We start from the raw sequence: 25,803 nt of genomic DNA, 5'->3' as shown, positions 1-25,803 counted from the left end.
CGCCAACTTCCTGAATATTTTGCATAGACTTGCATGAAAAGCTTCTGAAGATTACATATCAGCCGAAAATTGATGGAATGGAATCCTCTTTGATTGATAAATATTCATGATTGATCTGATGGCATCTTGATTGCCACATGTGTGCAGTCTATGATTCCCTATACCTGCGGGAAACCAGCCACTGCAGCAAAGGCGACAGCCCATCTGGTTCTGAGTAGCCTTATCAGCAACAAACTGGGGTTAAAATTGCAGCCTTAGCAAATACAGCATCTAATCCCTTAAATGGGGTATGGTGCTAGTTTAAACAGCAGATTAGGTTGAGGACAGCACTGATGTTAAAGAGAGCATGTTAAATAGTAAAGGCAGTGTCAGCAATCCTAGTACGAGACAGGTCAGGCAAGAGCAGGGCAGACAGCAAGATTAAACTGCATTTATTTCAATGCAAGAGGCCTGACAGGCAAGGCAGATGAACTCAGGAAATGGATGGGTACATGGGACTGGGATATTATAGCTATTATTGAAACATGGCTAAGGGAGGGACAGGACTGGCAGCTCAATGTTCCAGGGTAGAGATGCTACAGACAAAATAGAACAGGAGGCAAGGGAGGAAGGGGAGTTGCGTTTTTGATAAGGGAGAACATCACGGCAGTACTGAGGGGTGATATTTCTGAGGGTTCGCCCACTGAGTCTATATGGGTAGAACTGAGAAATAGGAAGGGGAAGATCATTTGATAGGATTGTACTATAGACTCCCAAATAGTCAGTGGCAACTTGAGGAGCAAATATGTAAGGAGATTACAGATAGCTCCAAGAAAAATAGGATGGTAATAGTAGGGGATTTTAACTTTCGCAACATTGACTGGGACAGCCATAGTGCTCGGGGCTTGGATGGAGAGAAATTTGTTGAGTGTATTCAAGAGGAATTTCTCATTCACTTTGTGGATGGCCCGACTCGAGAAGGGGCAAAACTTGACCTCCTCTTGGGAAATAAGGGCGGGCGGATGACAGAAGTGTTAGTGAGGGATCAGTTTAGAACCAGTGACCGTAAGTCCATTAGTTTTAAGACAGCTATGGCGAATAATAGGTCTGACCCAAAAGTTAAAATTCTAAATTGGGGCAAGGCCAATTTTGATGGTATTAGACAGGAACTTTCAAAAGTTGATTGAGGGAGCTTGTTGGCAGGCAAAGGGATGCTGGTAACTGGGAGGCTTTCAAAACCAGCGTTTAGGGTAAGCACATTCAGGGTAAGGGCAAGGCTGGTAGAAGTAGGGAACACTGGATGACTAGGGATATTGAGGCCCTGGTCAAGAAGAAGGAGGAAGCATATGACATGCATAGGCAGCTGGGATCAAGTGGATCACTTGAAGAGTATAAAGGGTGCTGGAGTAGAATTTTTTGAAAGGGTAACCAAGAATGTAGATGAGGGCAGCGCAGTTGATGTTGCCTACATGGACTTTAGCAAGGCCTTTGACAAGGTACTACATGATAGATTTTTGCATAAGGTTAAATCTCATGGGATTCAGGGTGAGGTAGCCAATTGGATACAAAATTGGCTTGACGACAGAAGACATAGGATGGTTGTAGAGGGTTGTTTTACAAACTGGAGGCCTGTGATCAGCGGTGTGCCTCAGGGATCAGTGCTGGATCCACTGTTATTTGTCATTTATATTAATGATTTGGATGAGAACTTAGGAGGCACGGTTCGTAAGTTTGCAGATGACACCAAGATTGGTGGCACAGTGGACAGTTAAGAAGGTTATCTAGGATTGCAATGGGATCTTGATCAGTTGGGCCAGTGGGCTGTTGAATGGCAGATGGAATTTAATTTAAATAAATGCGAGGTGATGTATTTTGGTAGATCAAACGAGGGCAGGACTTACTCAGTTAATGGTGGAGCGTTGGGGAGAATTATAGAACAACGAGAACTAGGGGTACAGGTTCATAGCTCCTTAAAAGTGGAGTCACAAGTGGACAGGGTGGTAAAGAAGGCATTTGGCATGCTTGGTTTCATCAGTCAGAACATTGAATACAGGAGTTGGGACGTCTTGTTTAAGTTGTACAAGACATTGGTACGGCCACGCTTGAAATACTGTGTACAGTTCTGTTCACCCTATTATAGAAAGGATATTATTAAACTAGAAAGAGTGCACAAAAGATTTACTAGGATACTACCGGGATTTGATGATTTGATTTAATTTATTGTCACATGTAATAGCATACAGTGAAAAGTATTGTTTCTTGCGCGCGATACAGACAAAGCATGCCTTTCATGGAGAAGGAAACGAGAGAGTGCAGAATGTAGTGTTACAGTCATAGCTTGGGTGTAGAGAAAGATCAACTTAATGCAAGGTAGGTCCATTCAAAAGTCTGACGGCAGCAGGGAAGAAGCTGTTCTTGAGTCGGTTGGTACATGACCTCAGGCTTTTGTATTTTTTTCCTGATGGAAGAAGGTGGAAGAGAGAATGTCTGGGGTGCGTGGGGTCCTTAATTATGCTGGCTGCTTTACTGAGGTAGCGAGCAGTGTAGACAGAGTCAATAGATGGGAAGCTGGTTTGCGTGACGGATTGGACTACATTCACGACCTTTTGTAATTTCTTGCGGTCTTGAGCAGAGCAGGAGCCACACCAAGCTGTGATACAACCAGAAAGGATGCTTTCTATGGTGCATCTGTAAAAGTTGGTGAGAATCATAGCTGACATGCCAAATTTCCTTAGTCTTCTGAGAAAGTAGAGGCATTGGTGGGTTTTCTTAAATTTAGTATCAGCATGGGGGGACCAGGACAGGTTGTTGGTGATCTGGACATCTAAAAACGTGAATGGTTTGAGTAAAAAGGCGAGGCTGGATATACTGGGACTTTTTTCCCTGGACCGTAGGAGGCTTTGGGGTGGTCTAATCGAGGTCTATAAAATAATGAGGGGCGTAGATGAGGTAGATAGTCAACATCCTTTCCTGAAGGTAGGGGAGTCTAAAACTAGAGGGCATAGGTTTAAGGTGAGAGGGGAGAGATACAAAAGGGTCTAGAGGGGCAATTTGTTCACACAGAGGATGGTGAGTGTCTGAAATGAGCTGTCAGAGGTAGTAGTAGGGGCGGGTATAATTTTGTCTTTTAAAAAGCATTTACACAGTTGCATGGGTAGGATTGGTATAGAGGGATATGGGCCAAATTGGGACTAGCTTAATGGTAAAAACTGGGCGGCATGGACAAGTTGGGCCAAAGGGCCTATTTCCATGCTGTAAACCTCTATGACTCTGTTACAAATGTACTTGTGGACATCAGATTATGAATTCATATAGACGTCACCAGCAGATTCCTGGAAGGAGCTGGAAGCAAAGAAATTCAGGACTGTGGGGATTTTGATGGTCGCTGGCAATGTGTGCCCAACAAGTTAACTGGGAAGTAGACCTTATTCCAGAAGGCTACAGATGTTAGCAGCAGCCTGTCTGAAATGCATTATTTTCCAGGTTTGACAAGAAGGGTTCATCCTCTTTGTACAAGACCCTGAGCTGAAGGTGTTGCCTCCTTCAAACTGGATTTGTGTGTCCATCCCTGCTGCCTGTGGAGAGTCTGCAGAGAAGACAGCTGTGGTGCTGCTCCTTGATCTTCACCAAAGGTCCAAGGTAGGGCTGCATAAATTTTTCCCATACTACAGTGAAGGCTGACAGCAGGGAAGTGCAGATCAAAACAGACAAAGTCCAAGGTAGGTGAAATGGCTTCCTAGAAGTTCAAAATCACTGCTGAAACGTGAAAAAATATTTACAGAGCAGGTCTTGTGAGCACAGACCTTTCATTCAGGCAAGGAGGCAGCTAAGCAGTTTCATTCTTTAAAGCTCTCCAGCCTTTCAATTGCACAAAGTAAAGAATCCACATTGTGCTCTTACCTTGTTGATCCTTCCAAGTTTTACACAGCTTAGGTAACCTGTGCAAGAACGTTAAAGCCGGAGTGGTAGGTTAGAGTCTGCATTATATGGCTCTTTATATATTAAAATTAGCGCCCACAGGGTTTCCCAAGTACATCACTTTTTACAAAAATGGAAGTGAACAAGATCACGTTGGATATCTGACATGCCAACATATTCTGGGGATTGTATCTCCGGCCCACATCCAAACCTGCCCCCAGCTGCCAGTTAAAATTCAGTCCATATTCCTGGTTCAGACTCTGCATACCTTACTGAGGAATCCTAAATCGAGGCCACTGATTACAGAATTGCACCTTGTAAAGGAAAATGATATCAGTTGGAAATGAACATTAGCTGACTCATATCTCATTAGTATTCCTCTAACTAAAGCTGCCGTGCTTTAAAAATGTATTATACATGATTCTAAAAAATTCCAATTTGAATATTTGCATGCTATGAAATCATGCTCCTAATAAAACCAGTTGCTGAGATATTGAAGTACTTCAAGGTTAATGCAGTACAAGACTACCACTTATTAATCTGGTAGAAGATAGTGCTGTACAACTAATCAGAGATGAAAACCTGTATTGCAGAATTCGAACCAGGAAACACTATATAAGTCACCTTTCATAATCACCCTCAAAAAAATTACAATGAAATACCCCAGCAGCAGATTGAGTTCAAATCTCAGTTTCTGTGAATTAAGCTGTTCCATTCTAATATTTAGAGCCATTGCAATGGGACACTGCAGCTTTAGCTGCCATATATTAAACTTATAACTGCATTGGGCATCCAATAAATTCTTTAATTCTTCCATGGGGTATGAGCGTCTCTGGCAAGGCCAGCATTTTTTGTTCACCCATAAAACTGCCCTGAAGTGGAGGTGAGCCACCTTCCTGAACCACTGCAGTCCATCTGTGTAGGTACACCAACGAGAGGGAAATGGTGGCATTGTTTTAATGTCACTGGACTAGTAATCCAGATGTCGAGGCTAATGCTCTGGGGATAGAGGTTCAAATCCCACCACAGCAGCTTATTCAATTAATAATACCCGGATTTGACAGCTAGTCTTTTGAATCGTGACCATGAAACTATCATAGTTCATTAATGTCTAATGCCCTGTCGGGAAAGAAATCCGCCATCTTTACCCATCCTGGTCTACACGTGACTCCAGTTCCACAGCAATGTGGTTGACTTATGATTACCCTCCAAAATGGCCCAGCAAGCCACTCCGTTCAAGAGAAATTAAGGATGGGCAACAAGGATGGGGCGGCACGGTAGCACAGTGGTTAGCACTGCTGCTTCACAGCTCCAGGGACCTGGGTTCGAATCCCGGCTCGGGTCGCTGTCTGTGTGGCGTTTGCACATTCTCCCTGTGTCTGCGTGCCTTTCCTCCGGGTGCTCCGGTTTCCTCCCATAGTCCAAAGATGTTTGGGCTAGGTTGATTGGCCATTCTAAATTGCCCCTTAGTGTCCCGGGATGCATAGGTTAGAAGGGTTAGTGGGTAAATATGTAGGGATATGTGGATAGGGCCTGGGTGGGATTGTGGTTGGTGCAGACTCGATGGGCCGAATGGCCTCTTTCTGCACTGTAGGATTCTATGATTCTATGAAAAGCTGGCCTTGCCAATAATGCTCACAATCAATGAAAGAATAAAAAGATTTTGATCTGGTGAAGGAAGGGCAATATAGTTCCAAGTCAGGATTGTGTCTGGCTTGGAAAGGAACATACAGGTGCTGGTGTTCCCATGCATCTGCTGCCTTTGTCTTTCTAAATAGTAGAGGTCATGGGTTTGTAAGGATTGGTGTGTTGCTACAGTATATTTTCTTTTGCAGTGTATGGGTGGCATGGTGGCACAGCAGTTAGCACTGCTGCCTCACAGCGCCAGGGACACGGGTTCAATTCTCAGCTGGGTCACTGTTGGAATCTGCATGGGTTTCCTCTGGGGGCTCTGGTTTCCTCCCAGAGTCCGAAAGATGTGCTGGTTAGGTGTATTGGCCATGCTAAATTCTCCCTCCGTGTACCTGAACAGGTGCAATTGCTGCCACAGTGCATCAGTGATGGAGGAAGTGAATAGCTACTTCTCAATTGTGCCTTGCAAATGGTGATGGGCTTTGGGGAGTCAGGAGAGGAGTTGCTCTCCACAGAATTTCCAGCTTCTGACCTGTTCCTGTAGCCACAGTATCTATATAAAGTTAATTTATTCATCACAAGTAGGCTTACATTAACACTGCAATGAAGTTACGGTGAAAATCCCTTAGTCGCCACACTCCGGCGCCTGTTCAGGTACACTGAGGGAAATTTAACATGGCCAGTGCACCTAACCAGCACGTCTTTCAGACAGTGGGAGGAAACCAGAACACCCAGAGGAAATCCACAATTAAATCTTTGGTCAATGGTAACCCCTAAGATGTTGATGGTGGGAGAATTCAGCAATGGCAATGCTGTTGAATGTCATGGGGAGATGGTTAAGCTTCTCTCTTGATGAAAATGGTCGTTGCCTGGCACTTGTGTTGCGTGAATGTTACTATCATATTACGATCAGCCCGACCTACAGAGGACAGCCAGAACACTCAATATGCTTTTTTTTGACTCCTAGTCATTTTGTGTAACATTTGGCACATGCTGTTTTTTTCTTCAAGCAATTGTGCTTGTAAGGTAACACAGCATAAAGTGCTCATTTTTACAATTGAAGCTGGATTGGTCTATGATGCAGCTCACTGCAAAATGGTTTTGACATCAGTTTCAATTGAAATCCCTCAGATGATAGCACCATCATGATAATGGCCGTTTCAGTCCACGCACATGAATTACTGGAATAAATTAAGCAGCCAACCAGATTGACAGGTTGGAAAGCTTGTCGCACTCGATCACAACCAGGGAGCAGAGCAATCATATATCATCGAATCCCTACAATGCAAAAGGAGGCCATTCTGCCCATCGAGCCTGCTCCCACATCAATCCTATCCAGGCCCTATCCCCATAATCCCACAGATTTACCCTGCTGATCCCCCTGACATAAGGGGCAAGTTAGCACGACCAATCAACCTAACCTGCACATCTTTGGACTGTGGGAGGAAACCGGAGCACCAGGAGGAAATGCACACAGAAATGGGAAGAATGTGCAAATTTCACACAGTCACCCGAGGCTGGAATTGAACCCGGGCCCCTGGCATTGTGAGGCAGCACCACTGTGCTACCATGTCGCCCTAAAAAGGAGGGAAAGGTCACCAGATGGGGATGATCAAGGCTGGGATTAAGGGGTCAGGGCAGGGGAGTTTTGTGGTTGTGGGAGAGACCGCGATGGGTGAGAGTTGGTGATTGCGGTCATAGTTAGCTTATTATGGGCAAGGAAGTATGTAAGCTTGTTGGACCTGGAGGAAATGGTCCTTTTCTCCTGGACTGCAAGTGGTGCACCTACCTTATTCATCTAGCCCTCCTTGATGTATCAAGATAACCGATGTTCGGGAACCTGGTCCAAAGTAAAAAGCCTACAAAAATAGATGCCTGCAAACTTCTTGATTAGGGGCAGACACCCTTACTTGCCTCCATTAAATCCAGACGCGTACGCATTGGGGTCAGGTTTGCAATTTTGAAACTTACTTGTAACTTGGGTTCAACCCATCTGTCACTGGAAGTTAAAATTACCCGAATTAAGTCAACAATAAGTCTTTTTTTAGAATCTTTAGCAATACTGAGCAACAAGCAGGGATGCCAACGAAAAGTATAATATACAAAAATTCTGAAAAATGATGGGATTAACCAGTTTTATAATTGTACAACTTAAGCCTCTCCTGTCAAAGAATAAGAATGCATCAGACTATATTTTACAATTGTGTATATGACATACCTTGGCATGCTCCATTCACAGAGTAAAATCCATCCGGGCAGGCTATGAGACATTGACCTTTGTGCAAGGAAAGGAGGTTGGAACAGGAAGCACAATCTACAGAAGAGCCAGTGCAGGTTGCACATGAAGCATGGCAGGCTGAAACAAAGCAACAGACAATCTTAAATACATAAAGAGGATTGACATGAGGAAGTAATAGATTATAGTTTTCAATTACCAAGCTACATAAGAACATACAATTTATCAGCACAAGTGTACAATGAAAGAAGCCTTCAGCCCAGCATTCAAAGCTTTTAAAAAGAGCTATCTAATGAGTTCCACTTACTGAGCTTTGCCCACAGCACTGTAAAGTCCTCCTTTCCAAATAAACCTGCTGTTTATTGTTATAACGAGGCTCATTTTTTGTAAAAATAACTGTGAATCTGTGGCATTGGTACGTGACAAGCTTGGCTGGCTGCACACTCGGCTGAAAGCGTTAAATATGAAGTACACCAAAGGAGGATGGACCAACATGTGACTGTTCTCAGTTCTCGAGTAAATAGTCGCAAAGGTCCTTGTCCTATCCCAGCAGGTTGGCTTGTTGGCTTTCCAAAACTGCAAATTAATGCTATATTTTGGGCTTTTGTGTGCCGTGAACAAATTTAAGGATACTGATGAAGGTCAACCTGCTACAACTACACAACTTACCAACACTGATCATTTCTGTGCTACCTTACCTGCTAAAGTCACCCTACCCTTTAGGGCAATTTCTAATAAGGTTATTTGTAACTAAGTGAGAAGAACTCAAGCCTCCTTTGAGGGGCCTAAGCCTCTGGATTCCATTTCTGATGTGGACATCACTGGCACTGCCAAAATCTATTGGCCACCTTTAATTGTCCTAACAAAATGGTGAACTATTACAACCATAGCTGTCTGTGTGGCACGTCAGTAGCGATCTGATACAGTGGAGTGACCTTTCCAATCAACAGAGTACAGTTCAGAATCAACCATGTTGGTGTGGGACGCGATTTACAAATAGCCCAAACATTAGAAAAGCATTTTCCTTTTATGGCAGCCCAATAGCTTCACGTCACTGTTTTAATATCAGTTTTGCATTCTAAGATTTTTGAAACCAAATTCAAATTTTCAAATTGTCATCTTGGAGTTTGAACTCAATCCTGTAAGATAACCACTGAACCACCATAATAAGCATTAGTGATATCTGTGCTGATTAATCACAAAGAGCAATGGATGAAGTTATGTGCCAGCTGTGACAATCAGAACATCTGTCCTAAGGTCTCCAGGTGTGGTCTATGAAACAAAGAGTGCTGCAATATTTTTCAAAATCCCCAAATAGAGAGTCCAAGGGTGTTTCTTCCAATGTCACCTGGCATGTTATGGATAAAGATGTAGAATAGGATGATGATAGTAAATTATGCCTTGCTCCTCCTTCAGGACAGAAAGGTTTGATTAACCTTTCATGTATATATATCCTGGAGCTGAAGTACATTTCCTGGGTAGAATCATGTACTCCCATAGCACCCATTCCCATCATAGAATCGTAAAAGGATTACAGAACAGAAAGAAGCTGTTTGGCCCATCATAGCTGTACCAGCTCTCTGCAAGAGCAACAGGAGGTCAAAAGTCTTTCGAAAGCTATACAAGTATGATCCCACCGCCCTTCCCCCCACCCCAGATTCACAATGCTCTACAATTTAATATCAAATCAGAATTTCCCCTAGACATTCCTTTTCGTTTGCCATCTGGTCCTGCAAAGCATTCCCAAACATAATCCAATTTTTGAATAACAAGAAATGCATTCATAAAGCGCCTTTAAATGTAGCAAAAATGTTCCAAGGTACTTCCAACAAATGTTGAGACCGAGTGACATAAAGACAGGTGGCTAGAAGCTTGGCCAAAGAGGTAGGCCGGAATTCTTTAAATTTAATTTAATTTTTACTTGTATTGTCCTTAACATTTATTTTCACTTCTTTAGTTTTCTTCTCTGAACACAGCTGAAAATTTTATCCAAATTTCTAACAATGTCCATCCATAACACTTGACATTTACAATATTTGAGGGTGACTACAAGTAATCGAACTAACTCACTGAGCAACGTTCTTCCTTTCTGTGGAAGATCTACCTTGTTTCTTTTTGTCAGTTTTCCATGGAGAATAAATTTAGTACATTAAATTCAATGATTGAAGGAAACACAGTTTGAAGCTAGGATTACAAAGTAGGGCACGGATTTTCAGAGCTGCACTTCCTTTGATCATTGCCCCCCACTGAGAGAATAAGATAAGCAATTTTTTGGGAATTTACTATCAGAAGAATTGAGGCCCAAATCCTACTGCTCCACAGTGCAGCATGCTAGAACACTGGCTAAGGCAGTTGCTTTTAATATGAAGCCTTTGGTGAACATTTTTAACACAATGGAACAAGAAGCCGAGCTTGTGTTTTTAATTCATTCATGGGGTGTAGACGTCACTGGTAAAGGTTAGTATTTATTCCCATCCTAATACAACTGAGTGGTTTACTTGACCATTTTAGATGGCAATTAAGAGCCAATTACATTGCTGTGGAATGGGAGTCACAAATGTACCATATCATGTAAGCAGATCTCCTTTTCTAAAGGACCTGAGTGAACCAAATTTTTTATAGCAATACTGTAGTTTCATGATCAACATTATTGATACTAGCTTTTTATCCCAGATTTACTAATTAAATGAATATTAATTCCCCAGCTGTAATGATTAGAATCCATGGGCTGAGTTTAACCAGCCTGCTGGGAACATACTGGAAGGTGGAGTAGGCCCATGAAATGGTGAGGGAAGATGGGGGTAGGTGGGCTAGGAAGCCATCCTTAATACGGATGGTCACCTGGGCTGCAGTCAATTAAGTGGCTGACCCTGACAAGATGCAGAACTGGGTCCCACAGGCTGCCAAAGTGGGGTCACCCCTCTGCTTTAAGGGCCTTTTGAAGGATTTCCATTGCACAAGAAAATCCAGCTTCATGTCTCTGGATCATTAGTCCAGGCATTTAGATTCCTAGTCCAGTGACAAAATCACTATGTTTCCATCTCCATTTCTGATATTCCATTAATGTGAATGTTACACATTGGATATGGTTAAGGAGGATCCTCCTTGCACCAATGCAGCTGTTCCACTTTTTGCTGAACAGAATACAGATGTGAGAATGATACAAAATATGATTAATATGCAGGCTTGCACAGAGACACATGAATATTTGAAAAAAATAATTTAAATTTCTAAAGGTAATGTACAACAATACTATATTTCCTGCTTACCTTTCATATTTTATTCAGTATTTTTAGTCATCATAAGATACAGTATATGTTTGGAACTAACAAAGTTGCACATAAAAAAATCACAATCTCCATTCCTGAGCCACCAACTCCATCCCTCTCTTTGGCAACTGTCCAAGGATGAACCAGAATATTCACAATATTGCCATTGTACTGTACTCCGAGATGTGATTTCAACTACAGATCTGCACCGTCACTAAGAGCATCTATTTCCATCACTGTAACATTGCCCAACTACACTCCCATCTCAGCTCAATTGTTGCTGAACCCCACATCCATGCTTTCACCACCTCTAGCCATGACTATGCCAACACATTCCTAGCAAGTCTCCCATGTTCTAACCTGCATGGACTTATCATCCAAACCTCTGCTGCCTGTGTCCTTACTCACACCAAGGTAGGATTTTCTGGCCCTGCCCACCACCAGGATCTTCTCATCCATCGAATGTCAGAGGACTTTTGGCTGGCCTATTACATCCCCTACAGTGCATCCGCCACACCGCGGCTGGGAAACCCGGCCCAAGTTCCATTCACCCATGATCCCTGTGTCTTCTAACATACGTTTGCTTCCAATTAAATGATACTCAATAACACTTGCAACCTTATTTTGAAATCCCTTGATGGTCTTGCTAAACCTCGCCTCGTTGTACAATTTCCACTAGCTCTGCACCCCTTCAAATTTGACTTAAGTACCTCTAATTTTAATCACCCCACTATTACCGACAATGACTTCAGTTGCCAAGCTACAGAACTCTGTATTCTCTTTGAAAACTCTCCATTTTGCTTCTTCAAGATTTTTCTTAAACACGACCTCCTTGTTTGCTCTACTACCTCATGTGGCTCAGTATCACAACTGTGCAGCGCCTTGGGATTATTGACTACAATAAAGGTGCTGCAGAAAAGCAAATTGTTGTCCCTGTGGCTGAGGATTAATCTTGCAACTCCTACCATGCCACAGTGGAGCATGAGAAAGCACGGTCCAAATGCATGCTTTTATTTTGAAGTCTTTGCTTGTAAATTGCCAAATGAAAAAGCTTTTGAACTGGGTACTGAGCTCAGAATCCAGGAACAGGCAAGAGGCCAACTCAGATGTACCTCTTCAGCAGCCAGTCAGGAACATATCCAAAGAAAGGTCATCCAAGTGGCACGTTTCTTGCTGGTTGAATTAACATGATGGGAATATTTCCTCTAAGGGAAGGCATATGCCTGCATTTTCTATGTAGTGTTTCTGGGGGAAGGAGGTAATTGTTTATTACCTTTTACCAGTTGCACTCCATGGATGGCACTTACATGAAACCGCAGTTTTCCACAGATAGTAAATTGTTTCTGTTTACATTTAACATGAGAACTCTCAGAAGTGTTCCTTACCAGATATTTAACGGACTTTCTTTAAAGGCAAAATGTGATATTAATTGATGGGTACCTATTACATACATATCAGACTCATGGGAAAATGATTCTTCATATCTCTGTCAGGTAATCAAGGGATCTGGAAGTGGGTGGGAACAGGAAGTTGAGGCAGATCAACCATGGTTGTATTGAATGCCAGAGGAGGCTTGAGGGGTCACATGGTCTACTCCTGATCTTATTTCTTACATTCTATATTTCATTTTTGTATTTCTGATATGAGTACCCATACTTTAGGAACCCAGTTTCAGTTAAACCAACTCTTAACTCAATATTGTCTTTAAAAGTGCTGTGATGAGTTGGTGCATTCATACAGGGAGGAGAAAGGATTTTATGAACTGCGCCAACCAATTCTCTAAGAGGTGTAGGAGTTGTTGTTATAGTGACGAGTCTGAAACAGGACAGACAAATGGAGCAGAGAGTAAATCCTGCACAGAGGGAGGAGGAGGAAAGCTCTCCAAGACGACCCTACTCACCATGGGTGTTTTGAGAGCTTTCCCATCTCTATCTCAGCCAGGAGCATGCCTCAATTTTAACAAGACGGTAGTCACTGAACTGTGTTACCTTCTTCCAGAAAGTCCTGCAGTTACAGAGCCAGTGGAAGATGATGCGACAAATGGTTGCCAAGATGACTATGGTCTTCAAATTCAACACTTCAGGATTATTCCAGGTTGAATCAGGCAAAAATGGGAACATCTCCTATCACACTGTATATTGCTGCATCAGAAGGGTTACAGAGGTCCTGTACACGAGTAAAGACCACTTAATCTTTCTCTCCCTAAAGAGAGATGGAGGGAGGATGAAAGGGCACAGAGCTTTGCCAGGACAGTGGGATTCCGCAGAGTGCAGGAAGTCATCGACTGTTGGTGCCTCATGTCAATGGAGAGAGGCACAGGAAGAGGAAAAGGTTTCCACTCGTTTTAAGTGCAGTTTGTGCATAACATCAATGAATGTCTGCTAAGCTAGCAGCAGCCATGATCCATTCGTCTTAAGAGAGTCTGCCATTCCCACTGTCTTCAGGCCTCCCAGAAGATCTAGATGGTGGTTGCACGGTGGTACAATTCCAGTTGGTTTTATAACTAGACAGGAAGATCCCAGAATGGAACCCTGGCTCAAAAGACTGTAACATTTACTTTTAAAAAAAAATAAATGTAGAGGAATAGAGTCACAGGACTGCTAATCAGTTTTAACAACAAGAAAAAAAATATTAAACACGAAAGATTGAATTATGCTACAATATTTCCTTACCACCACCCTCCACCCCTTAGCTTAACAAATACACACAGATTTTAAGATTGCCTTTCTCATCCAAAGAGCGTACTAACAAGGATTAGAGAGCTTTATTGGTGTTGGAGTGGTAGCAGATGGCTTGTCAGTTGTCAGACAGGGATGGTTTGTATTGCACTGGACATCAAGCAAGGGGAAGAGGAAACATAAATACCTCAGTGGATTCAAGACAGCCTCCCATGCTGAAAATAGTGGATTACATTCTACAAGAACAACCCCTGTACTTTGTCTCTCACACTTCAGTACATACTTCTCCAATGTTAGAGGAAACCATTCACCAGCCCAATTAATTCTGATTATACCATATAAAGGTTACAGAAGAAATTATGATCCATCAACATCTATCAGATGTTAAGAAAGCCAGTGGACAATAAATGTTTCTCCTTTGAACATTTTCCAGGACTCAAATTAACTGATATCAAATTCCTTCTTGCACTATTTTCTGCTATGACATTACAAAGTATATTGAATCCCATCATTGTATTGCATGCAAGATAAATATAAATGAGCTCAATCAAGCAGTATAAGCTGATCTTGCAGAGTACTCTTCATGAGAATAGTACAAATATCTCAAATAAGTTATATATTTTCTTGTTGAAATGTGGGTCCACTCACTCACCGGTCAGCATTAGTTCTTACCTGCACATCTATTTGCCACATCTTTGTAATAGCCCTCAGGGCAATGTAAGGCACACTTTTCATTGTGCATAACCCTTCCTTCAGGACAGGTCAGGCAATTTGGGTTGTCATGGTAGCAAGTCAGACAAGATGAGTCACATGCTGCACAAGGAGGAAAAAAAAAGAAATCAAGCAAAATCTAACAGATTAAACTGCTCTCTAAATAAATGGCTCAAGCCAATTAGCTGAACCATTCATGTATATAGTTAATAGGCTTAAGTTAATTTATGTTTTTAGTGCCTCAAGCAATTCCTCTACTTATAGATACTTCAGTTAGATCTTAGGACTGTTCCCATTTTGGAAAACTACTTTTATTATGCAAAGTGTTTAGGCATTCTGAAAATTCATCATAGATGAACAGTGGCTAAAATAAAACATTGCACAGGTGCAAGAGACCACTGGTATATGAAGGGCTAATTGAGCATTGAGCGTAACTTCACTCGGAGTTCAGCATTCAAGTGCACAAGGCCTAAAATGATATTTGAGAAGATAAACCATGATATTACTTTAGTTGTTATTTTTATCTTGAGAAAGCTTTTAAAACTCTAGGTTGCAAATCATTAGACTGAAGGAATTTGTCACCACTTTCTGCCATTCATTTCTAGAGCATTATTTCTTCACTTCTACTGATTTTTTTAGATTCCTCATGGTTACTGGATCCCTGCTTCCTCATTATCCTGTGGATTTTTTTTTCATTTTCTACTGTGAAGGCAAATACAAAGTATTTTTATTTAATGTCCCTGCCATTATTTCAACTGTCTTTGCTTCTAGTGGCTTATGTTTACTTTCACTGATCTCTTCCTATTTATATACGGATAGAAACTGTTTTTATGTCTCTTGCTAGGTTACTCTTGTATTTTCTTTTCCCTTTCCTTATCAAATTCATGATGTTCCCTTGCTGAATTCGAAAATACTCGCAAAGCTCAGGCCAATTACTCTTTTTGACATCTTCCTTCGATCTCATACTATCTCTAACTTCCTTTATATTAGCCACAGTTGGACCACTTTTTGTGGGGTTTTGTAACTTGAAGTTATTTATTCTTCATCATCTTGAGTTCTCTGCCAGAAGAAAGGTACTTGGCAATTATCCGCTTAACCAGAGTAAATTGCCATGATTTTTTACTACAGTTAGGACAAAGAGACAGCACCCCCCCCCCCCCCCACTGAGTCTACCTCATCTGGAAGAGGGTTTGAATCCCATGCTGGTGGTGGGTCACACGCTAGCCGCCTAACTAGCTAAGCTAATGGAAATCTCTCCCTCCCCCCCAAAGGGTTGTATGGGTTGTTGCAAATTAAATTTTACAGAAACTACCCCTGGAAAGGGAAACACAGTTAACATTTCAAGTCAGTGACCTTTCACTGTGAAAGGTCGTCAGCCTGAAACATTGGGGGCAACTGTCCAACTTCGCCACACCTGGTGCAGATCGCAATCCCAAAAAATTGCGTGCAGGCCAAAAACGAGTTACATATCCGGCACCAAGCGGTTTGCAATCACCCTGGTCCCTTTCTACTGGTGCAAACCAGATCATGCCCAGAAAGGGCGTCAGGCAGATTAACATATTTAAAGTAGCATTTAAATATGCATAGCCCGTTCAACTTCAGATTCTCCCAGATCCCAGGATCATTCTGACCCTCAGGTGCAACACAAGCCCGGTGAGAATCACGAGTGGAGACCAGGTGTGATAGCCATGCAGGGGGCTCAGAGGCCATTGAAGCCTTGGGTGGTGGGAGACATGGCTGGGTAGTGCCCACCTGGCAAACTGGCAGTGCCAGCTGGGCACTGCCAAGGGGCACTGCCAGTGTGCCAGGAGTAGTGCCTATGGAGTAGTGCCTGAGTGGGGCTTATGAGAGGGGAGTCATGAAAGGGTGTGGCTTGAAGGGGGGTTGTGAAGGGGGATCATGTCGTGGTTCATGAATGGAGACCCATTGGGAGGGCCCTGATGCTGCTGATCCCTGTTGGGGAGAGGGTGGGGAAATATACTGCCAATGAAGGGCGGGGGGGAGGGAGGAGGGTTGTGGGTGTTAAAGTCAATGGGGGAACGGAGGGGGACTCTCAGTACACTCAAGAGATTGGGACACCCTTTCAAAATGGCACCTGATCACTTTGCAGCCGGGCTCATGTTAGGCCCTGCCCCTCCAAGAACTGGCAGTTCATCTACCAGTACATTTACCAGGCTGTAGCCATCACTTTATTTACCAAACTGCTTTGACTAACATTGATCTGGATTTAATGCAGCCCGTCACCACAGGAATCATGGCAGATGGGCCCACTTAATTGTAGGAGAAATCGCACTATAGTCACCTAGCAGTGGAAAAACGCCTCACGATTAGAGCAGGAATGGGCCCCTGGGGGAAAGTCACCTGTCCATAGCAGGGTTGTCATTTTTGAATCAATTGACACAAATTATCCCTGAGCCCAGTAGAATTAAATGGTGACTCAGGGATGAAGTGCGGGTGGCGCAGCTTTCTTGTGCCTCCAGAAGGCTACCAGGCAGCCTTGGGACCCCCTCCCTGTGACCTCTATTCCATCCTCACTCACCTGTGGCCTGGGGGTCCATCATTGACCCGGAGCCTCTGGTGGGTACATTGCGGGGAGCAGACACCACTCCCAGGGTTCCAGCCTGCAATGGTGAGTGGCCGGCCTCTGATAGGCTGGCAGCTCTCAGCAGTTGGGATTTTCACTCCCAGGATCTGTATCCTGGGGTAGGCCTGATGCTGGCTAATTACTTAATTCTGTCAGGCCACCCCTTCAGAAGCAAGGTACATTTCCCACAGTTTTCCAATCAGTGGGTTGAACCTGAGTCAGTTCCATGAAATTCTGCCCTTCATCAGTAGTGAGTAAATATATATATGAGCAGCAAATGCCCATATATGAAACTATAATTAACTGACAATGAAAGCTTTCAAACTCAGGAGATGGTTACAGGCAAAAACAAAAGGGTCACTGCAAGTCTTTAAAAGAATTGGCTTACCATGGCAATGTCCATCTTTTATGAAATATCCAGGCCCACAGTTGGCAACACAGGCACCGTCTTTGAGCAGATATGATTGATCCCTGCAGTTAACACAATCAGTCTCTGAAGGGCCGCGACACGTCAAGCAGGATTCATGGCAAGCTGAAAGAAACATTTTAAAGTGACCGTTCAATCTATGTTTAAATACATGTTGTGAATCATGCCGCTCTCCGACTTACCTTGAAATTTTTACCATCAGTCAAACATGATTATTCCAATTGAGGCTCTTGGAAATGTTATTCGAAGCCATTCATTGTCTCATCAGTATTGACCATATATTACCCAGATATATATAAAAGCCATGTGGCTTTAACCAAACAAAATAAACTCTATGTACAAAGAGATAAAAATAAAACAATTTACACTATTTAGTCTTTTACTCAAACATTCAGAATTAACATGAGGCGCATGTGAATTAACAGGCAAACTGCGGTTATACACAACACTGCACATTAAATAGCAGATGTGACCAAGACAGACCACATCAATTTATCAACAAACCACCCAGATGATAGTGACCACAATGAGTCACAAAATCTTGCTAAAATGCTGTCTCCCTCGCAAGGGATTTCACCTCCTCATTTATGAAGATCCAGCCTCTGAATTCCCTCAAAACCCACTCCAACTCTGACTGCCTCAATGACTGCTTACTTCCTGGTGGTTCAGTGTCTTCTCCTGAGAATATATTCCACAGGATTCAGAAAGCTGCATTCACATCTCCAATTACTGGCATAATTCCACTTCTTTCATAGACTGCTAGATTCACTAAGATGCCACTGCTCCTGGCTTTCTCGAAACCTCAGTCTCCCAACTGTAACACGCTACAAATGGCTCCCAGGGCTTCATCTGAGCCTTAACCCTCTTCAGCACGGAACTAGTGACCTTCCTCTACCTTCTCAAGCCTACAGAACTTCTCCCAAGCCCTAACTGTACCAAAAAGCTCCCAGGGCTTTTCTGATCCCCAACACCCTGTAGCACCTTTTCACAGGGGCCTTTCCCCTGCTGCACAACACTCACACTCCCAACAAACACATGGATAAACTGAAACCAGCGAATCTTCTTAAGTTTGATCCAACTTCATGACAACATAATGTGTTCACGGAATGCTTTAGGTCAGGCAGTTCAGATGTCACATCTCCAGCTCTCCAGCTAAGTAAGCCCACCTGCTGATTTAGAGACTTATCTTTCTAGCTGCTAACCCTTTAAGCCAATTTGGACCCAACCTTCTGACTGTAATAGACTCAAGCTGCTTTAGTTGCCTTTATTCCATTTTCTACAGTAAAGACTTTAATATTTCCAGAACCAAATGTTGCCTCTAAAGTATTAACATCAACTATGAACTAGATACTCATCACAAAAGGGTCATGCGCTTCTTCAGAAGGAATCTTCATATTGATGGGGGGGCTATATTGATAGCATGGCTATCACACCTGGTCTCCACTCGTGATTCTCACCGGGCTCGTGTTGCACCCGAGGGTCAGAATGATCCTGGGATCTGGGAGAATCTGAAGTTGAACGGGCTATGCATATTTAAATGCTACTTTAAATATGTTAATCTGCCTGACGCCCTTTCTGGGCATGATCTGGTTTGCACCAGTAGAAAGGGACCAGGGTGATTGCAAACCGCTTGGTGCCGGATGTGAAACTCGTTTTTGGCCTGCACGCAATATTTTGGGATTGCGATGGGGGAGAAGGAATCGATAGGTGAAAGGGAGTTGTGTCAGTTCATTCCAAGTAAGCAGCTTGGATGGCCAAATAAGGCAACAACTATTTCCAAGTACATCAGTACTTGCTCCTTAAATAGTGTCTGAAGGAGACAATGAGAACAATAGAATCCCTACAATGCAGAAGGAGACCATTCCACCCATCAAGTTTGCACCGACTCTCCAAAAGAGCATCTTACCCAGGCCCAGCCTGCTACCCTATCCTTGTAACTTCATGTATTTACTATGATTAATCCACCTAACCTACACATCTGTGGATAACATGGGGCAATTTAGCATGGCCAATCCACGTAACCTGCACACCTCTGTACTGTGGTAGGAACAGTAAGAAGTCTCACAACACCAGGTTAAAGTCCAACAGGTTTATTTGGTAGCAAATACCATAAGCTTTCGGAGCTTGCTGCTCCTTCGTCAATGACCATGACGAAGGAGCAGCAAGCTCCGAAAGCTTATGGTATTTGCTACCAAATAAACCTGTTGGACTTTAACCTGGTGTTGTGAGACTTCTTACTGTGCTTACCCCAGTCCAACGCCAGCATCTCCACATCTGTGGTAGGAAACCAGAGCACCCAGAGGAAACCCACGCAGACATGGGGAGAACATGTAAACTCCACACATACAATCACCCAAGGCTGAAATCAAACCCCGGGTCTCTAGCGCTGAGGCAGCAGTACTAACCACTGTGCTACCATGACACCCTTAAATTTCACCAGCTGTTGCGGCAGGATTTGAACCTTTGTCCCCCAGCGCGTACATCTGGGCCTTTGTTTTACTAGTCTACTGGCCTTACCACAAAGCCACCATTTCCCCTGTCAGGGGTCTTCCACCCAAATGTTGGCTGACAACAAGAATCCCCCAGCTGCGTGGAATAGGTGGGTGTGTACTAGTACAGGTGCCTGCCAGTCCCATACAACAGAGACACCCTCAAATTTGAGAATGTCAACACTGATGGGCTGGTTCTGACTTAATTCCAGTAAGAAGTCTCACAACACCAGGTTAAAGTCCAACAGGTTTATTTGGTAGCAAATACCATAAGCTTTCGGAGCTTGCTGCTCCTTCGTCAGATGGAGTGGTCTCTGTTCTCCAACAGTGCACAGACACAGAAATCAAGTTACAGAATACTAATTAGAATGCAAATCTCTACAGCCAGCCAGGTCTTAAAAGGTACAATAATGTGGTTGGAGCGAACATTAAACACAGGTTAAAGAGATGTGTATTGTCTCCAGACAGAACAGCTGGTGAGATTATGCAAGACCAGGGGCAAGCTGTGGGGGTTACTAATAATGTGACATAAATCCAACATCCCGGTTTAGGCCGTCCTCATGTGTGCGGAACTTGGCATAGTAAAAACATTAGTATTCTGTAACTTGATTTCTGTGTCTGTGCACTGTTGGAGAACAGAGACCACTCCATCTGACGAAGGAGCAGCAAGCTCCGAAAGCTTATGGTATTTGCTACCAAATAAACCTGTTGGACTTTAACCTGGTGTTGTGAGACTTCTTACTGTGCTTACCCCAGTCCAACGCCGGCATCTCCACATCTGAATTAATTGCCAGCATTCCATTTCAACAGTTTTCACCGATACTTTGGCAGGGAAATTAGTACATAGTAGCTGGAAGAAATCCCCCTGGCTTTAATTACTTTTATCAGCAAATCTTTCTTGGGCTTTATTGAAGCTATTGAAGGTTTCGATTTGGTTGCACCAATTAGTGGCACTTTGTATGGAATTCATAAGGTAGCGCCCAACATTGCATAACACGAGGAGGGTAGCAGAGAGACAAGTAGTCTGCCACCTGCTAAGTGGAATAGCTCTTAAAACAGGATGAAAACCAATCCACTCTTTGACCGCACTGGAGTTCCAGATGGGAATTTATTAAATGTGAAGATCAAAATAATAAAACCGGTTCTCTGAACAAATATTAATAGCTATGAAAACTCAGTCAAAGGAATGTAATGGTATGTTCTCTAAGTTCATTTTTTAAGAACAAGGACACTTAGATCTAGAGCAGGAAACACCATTTAATATTAATTTAAAAGGTAAACTCGCACCTTAAACTTGATGAATGAAACACAGTAGGGGTCAAAATGCAAATACAAACCCAAATCCTCAAATGTACTGTCGGTATATGAAGCATTGTATCAACAGTAGTAAAAATGAAAATTTACCCTTAACATTGTCACTTAAGAAAGTTAACTGCAGGGAATATATTCCAAATCATTATATAAAAATGCCTTTTTAATCTACGTTATTTGCACTGAACAACTATTTACCGAGTGTTCACCTATTAACAGCATTGCCACACTTTACTGTGGTCATGTTAACTTTGCCCTGCATTGGTGCCATAAACGTGGCTATCAACACGGTCTGTTCTCTGGTTCCCTTGAACATTCGATTGTTAAACTGCCCTGCCCAGTGTGGCACAAAGCTATACAGATCAGGAAGATCCAAGAGTCACACTTAGTTCTGTGCTGAGCTAATTTATTTTAATGGAAAATGGCAACACGCTGTTCTTAATGTCATCAGTGCCTCGAGATTACAGGAGTGAAACAGATATATGTACTTTTCTACACTTGTTCATAGCTAATGATCCCAGTAGGGCTTCAAATGAGGACCATTTTGTGCTCTGCTAGGCTTGAAGTGAGGACTGTTTTGTGCTCCACTGTTCTTTCCCCATAATTGAGTGATCTTCACTATTTATGCTTTCAAAGAACAAAGAACAGTACAGCACAGGAACAGGCCCTTCGACTGTCCAAGCCTGGACCGATCATGATGCCCTAACTAAACTAAAAATCTTCTACCCTTACTCAGTCCATATTCCTTTATTCCTTCCCTATTCATGTACACATCCAGATGCCTCTCAAATGTTGCTAATGTGTCTGCTTCTACCACCTCCTCTAGCAGTGCGTCCCAGGCACCCACCATTCTCTATGAAAAACTTCCCCCAACATCTCCCTTAAACTTTCCCCCTCTCACCTTTAACCTATGCCCCTTGTAATTGACACTTCCACCCGAGGAAAAAGCCTCTGACTATCCACCCTGTCTAGGCTTCTCATAATTTTGTAGACCTCTATCAGGCCTCCCCTCAGCCTCCGTCTTTCCAGTGAAAACAATCATAGTTTGTTCAACCTCTCCTTAGAGCCAACACCCTTGAGACAAGGCAATATCCTGATGAACTTTCTTTGCACTCTATCCAAAGCTTCCACATCCTGACCAGAACTGCACACAATACTCCATACACGGCCTAACCAAGGTTTTATATAGCTGCAACATGATTTCCCAATTCTTGTACTCAATGCCGTGGCTGATTAAAGCAAGCATGCCATATGCCTTCTTAATCACTTTGGCCACCTGTGTTGCCACTTTTAGGGAAGTTTGGACCTGCACGCCCAGATCCCTCTGTACGTTAATGTTCCTAAGGGTTCTGCCAATTACAGTATAATTCACATCTAAATTTGATCCTCCAAAATGCATCACCTCACATTTGTCCCGGTTAAACATAATCTGACATTTCTGTGCTCAAGTCTCCAATCTATGTATATCCTGTTGTATCCTCTGACAATCCCCGGCACTATCAGCAACTCCACCAATCTTCGTGTCATCCACAAACTTATGAATCAGACCACCACAAGGGATATTGATCAATTGGGCCTGTGGCTGACGAATGGCAGATGGAGTTTAATTTAGATAAATGCGAGGTGATGTATTTTGGTCGATTGAACCAGGGCAGGTCTTACTCAGTGAATGGTAGGACGTTGGGGAGAGTTACAGAACAAAGAGATCTAGGGGTACATGTTCATAGCTCCTGGAAAGTGGAATCACAGAATGGTGAAGAAGGCATTCAGCATGCTTGGTCTCATTGGTCAGAACATTGAATACCCCAGGAGTTGGGACTTCTTGTTGAAGTTGTACAAGACATCGGTAAGGCCACACTTGGAATACTGTGTACAGTTCTGGTCACCCTATTATAGAAAGGATATTATTAAACTAGAGAGAGTGCAGAAAAGATTTACTAGGATGCTACCAGGACTTAATGGTTTGAGTTATAAAGGAGAGGCTGGATAGACTGGGACTTTTTTCTCTGGAGCGTAGAAGGCTGAGGGGTGATCTTATAGAGGTCTATAAAATAATGAGAAGCATAGATCAGCTCGATAGTCAATATCTTTTCCCAAAACTAGAGGGCTTAGGTTTAAGGTGAGAGAGGAGAGATACAAAAGTGTCCAGAGGGGCAGTTTTTTTCCGAGGGCGGTGAGTGTCTGGAACAAGCTGCCAGAGGTAGTAGTAGAGGCGGGTACAATTTTGTCCTTTAAAAAGCATTTAGACAGTTACATGGGTAAAATGCGTATGGAGGGATATGGGCCAAATGCGGGCAATTGGGATTAGTTTAGGGGTTAAAAAAAAAGGACGGCATGGACAGGTTGGTCCAAAGGGCCTGTTTCCATGCTGTAAACCTCTGTGACTCTATGACCCACATTTTCCTCCAGATCATTTATATATACTACAAACAACAGAGGTCCCAGCACTGATCCCTGCGGAACACCACTAGCTACAACTCTCTATTCTGAAAAGCACCCTTCCACCGTTACACTCTGTCTTCTACGACTAAGCCAATTCTGTATCCATCTAGCCAGCCCCCCCAAATCCCATGTGATTTTAGATTTTCTACCAGTCTGCCATCTGAGACCTTGTTAAACATCTTACTGAAGTCCATGTAAACTACATCCACATCCCCACATATGAACATCATTTTATGACAATGAACAAAGAACAAAGAAAATTACAGCACAGGAACAGGCCCTTCGGCCTGCCAAGCCTGCACCAACCATGCTGCCCGACTGAACTAAAACTCCCTACCCTTCCAGGGGCCATATCCCTCTATTCCCATCCTATTCATGAATGTGTCCAGATGCCCCTTAAAAGTCTTTGAGGGGAACCACTGGTATTGACTCAATGCTACTTGGGCCAATCTTTTCATAGAAATTCATAGAAACCCTACAGTGCAGAAGGAGGCCATTTGGCCCATCGAGTCTGCACCGACCACAATCCCACCCAGGCCCTATCCCCACATATTTACCCGCTAATCCCTCTAACCTACACATCTCAGGACTCTAAGGGGCAATTTTTAACCTGGCCAATCAACCTAACCCGCACATCTTTGGACTGTGGGAGGAAACCGGAGCACCTGGAGGAAACCCACGCAGACACGAGGAGAATGTGCAAACTCCACACAGACAGTGACCCGAGCCGGGAATTGAACCCGGGACCCTGGAGCTGTGAAGCAGCAGTGCTAACCACTGTGCTACCGTGCCGCCCAAATTTTTAATTATTCTTTTCTGGGTTGTGAACACCGCTGGCAAGGCCAGCATTTGTTGCTCACCCTAATTGCCCTTGAGAACATAGGAACATAAATTTGGCCATTCGAATCTGCTCCATTCAACTAGATCTTCTATCTCCATGTCATTTTCAAGGAGCATCTCCACATCCAATGATATCTTTAAAATCCAAAATTCAATCGAACTCTGTCTTGAACATACTCCATGAGTCTCCACTGCCCTTTGGGGTATAGAATGCCAAAGGTTTATCACCCTCTGAGTCCTAACAGCCTATCTCTTAGTCTGAGACTGTGTCCCCTGGTTCTAGGCATTCTCCCAGCAAGGGAAACATCCTTCCACATCTACCTTGTCGAGCCCTCGAATAATTATGTGTTTCTAAGAGATTATTTCTCATTCTACTAAACTCTAGAGAATACAGTCTCTTCAATCTCTCCTCATTGGATACTCCTGTCATCCCAGGAAGCAGTCTGGTGAACTTTCATTGCACACCCTCTACGACAGATAAATCTTTCTTTAGGTCAGAAGGTTGTGGGGAACCATCTTCTTAAACCACCGCTGTTCATCTGCTGGAGGTGTACCAAGATTTTGACACAGCAACTGTAAAGGAATGGCAATATAATTCCAAATCAGGAGGATGTGTAGTTTGGAGGGGAGCATGCAAGCTGTGGTGTTCCCATGTATCTGTTGCCCTTGTCCTTCTAGGTGGTAGAGGTCGCGAATTTGGAAGCTGCTCTCAAAAGGAGATTTGGCGAATTGCTAAAGTTAGCAATATTCCATCAAATTCCTGATTTATATATTTTAGATGGTGGACAGGCTTTGGCGAGTCAGAAAGTGAGTTACTCTCTGCAGAATTCCAAGTCTCTGACTTACTCTTGTCACCACAGTTTTTACTTGCCTCGTCTAGTTCAATTTCTGGTCAATAGTAACCCCCAGGATGTGGGGATTCAGCAATGGTACTGTTGTTGAATGTCAAGAGGGAATGGTTAATTTTCTCTTATAGGAGATAGTCATTGCCTGGAACTTCAGTGGCACAAATATTACTTGCTATTTTACAGCCAAGCCTGAATGTTGTCCAGCTTTTGTTGCATATGGGAAGCAGTCTGGTGAACTTTCATTGCACGCCCTCTACGACAGATAAATCTTTCTTTAGGTAAGGAGAAGGTTGTGGGGAACCATCTTCTTGACTTAGACTGCTTCAGTATCTGAAGCATCATGAATGGTGCTGAATTGTGCAATCATCAATGAACATCCTCCCACTTCTGACCCAAGGGAAGGTCAGTGATGAAGCACCTGAAAATGGTTGAGCCTAGG

At 43.2% G+C, this 25,803-nt stretch overlaps 1 protein-coding gene across 1 annotated transcript in view; it reads right to left on the bottom strand.

Annotated features, from left to right (window-relative positions):
- fras1 (Fraser extracellular matrix complex subunit 1) overlaps positions 1–25,803 on the bottom strand; it is a 469,072-nt gene that overhangs the window by 227,909 nt on the left and 215,360 nt on the right. Inside the window, exons 15-17 of the mRNA XM_078235603.1 lie at positions 17,396–17,539; positions 14,385–14,525; positions 7,748–7,885 (exon numbers count right to left, since the gene is read on the bottom strand). Of these exons, the coding sequence (XP_078091729.1) occupies positions 7,748–7,885; positions 14,385–14,525; positions 17,396–17,539 (423 nt within the window). The remainder of the gene's footprint in view (positions 1–7,747; positions 7,886–14,384; positions 14,526–17,395; positions 17,540–25,803) is intronic.

Source organism: Mustelus asterias, chromosome 1 (assembly GCF_964213995.1).
Source record: "Mustelus asterias chromosome 1, sMusAst1.hap1.1, whole genome shotgun sequence".
Classification (NCBI taxonomy): domain Eukaryota; kingdom Metazoa; phylum Chordata; class Chondrichthyes; order Carcharhiniformes; family Triakidae; genus Mustelus; species Mustelus asterias.
The sequence above is the reverse complement of the archived record's forward strand: the minus strand, read 5'-3'. Positions and strand labels throughout refer to the sequence as shown.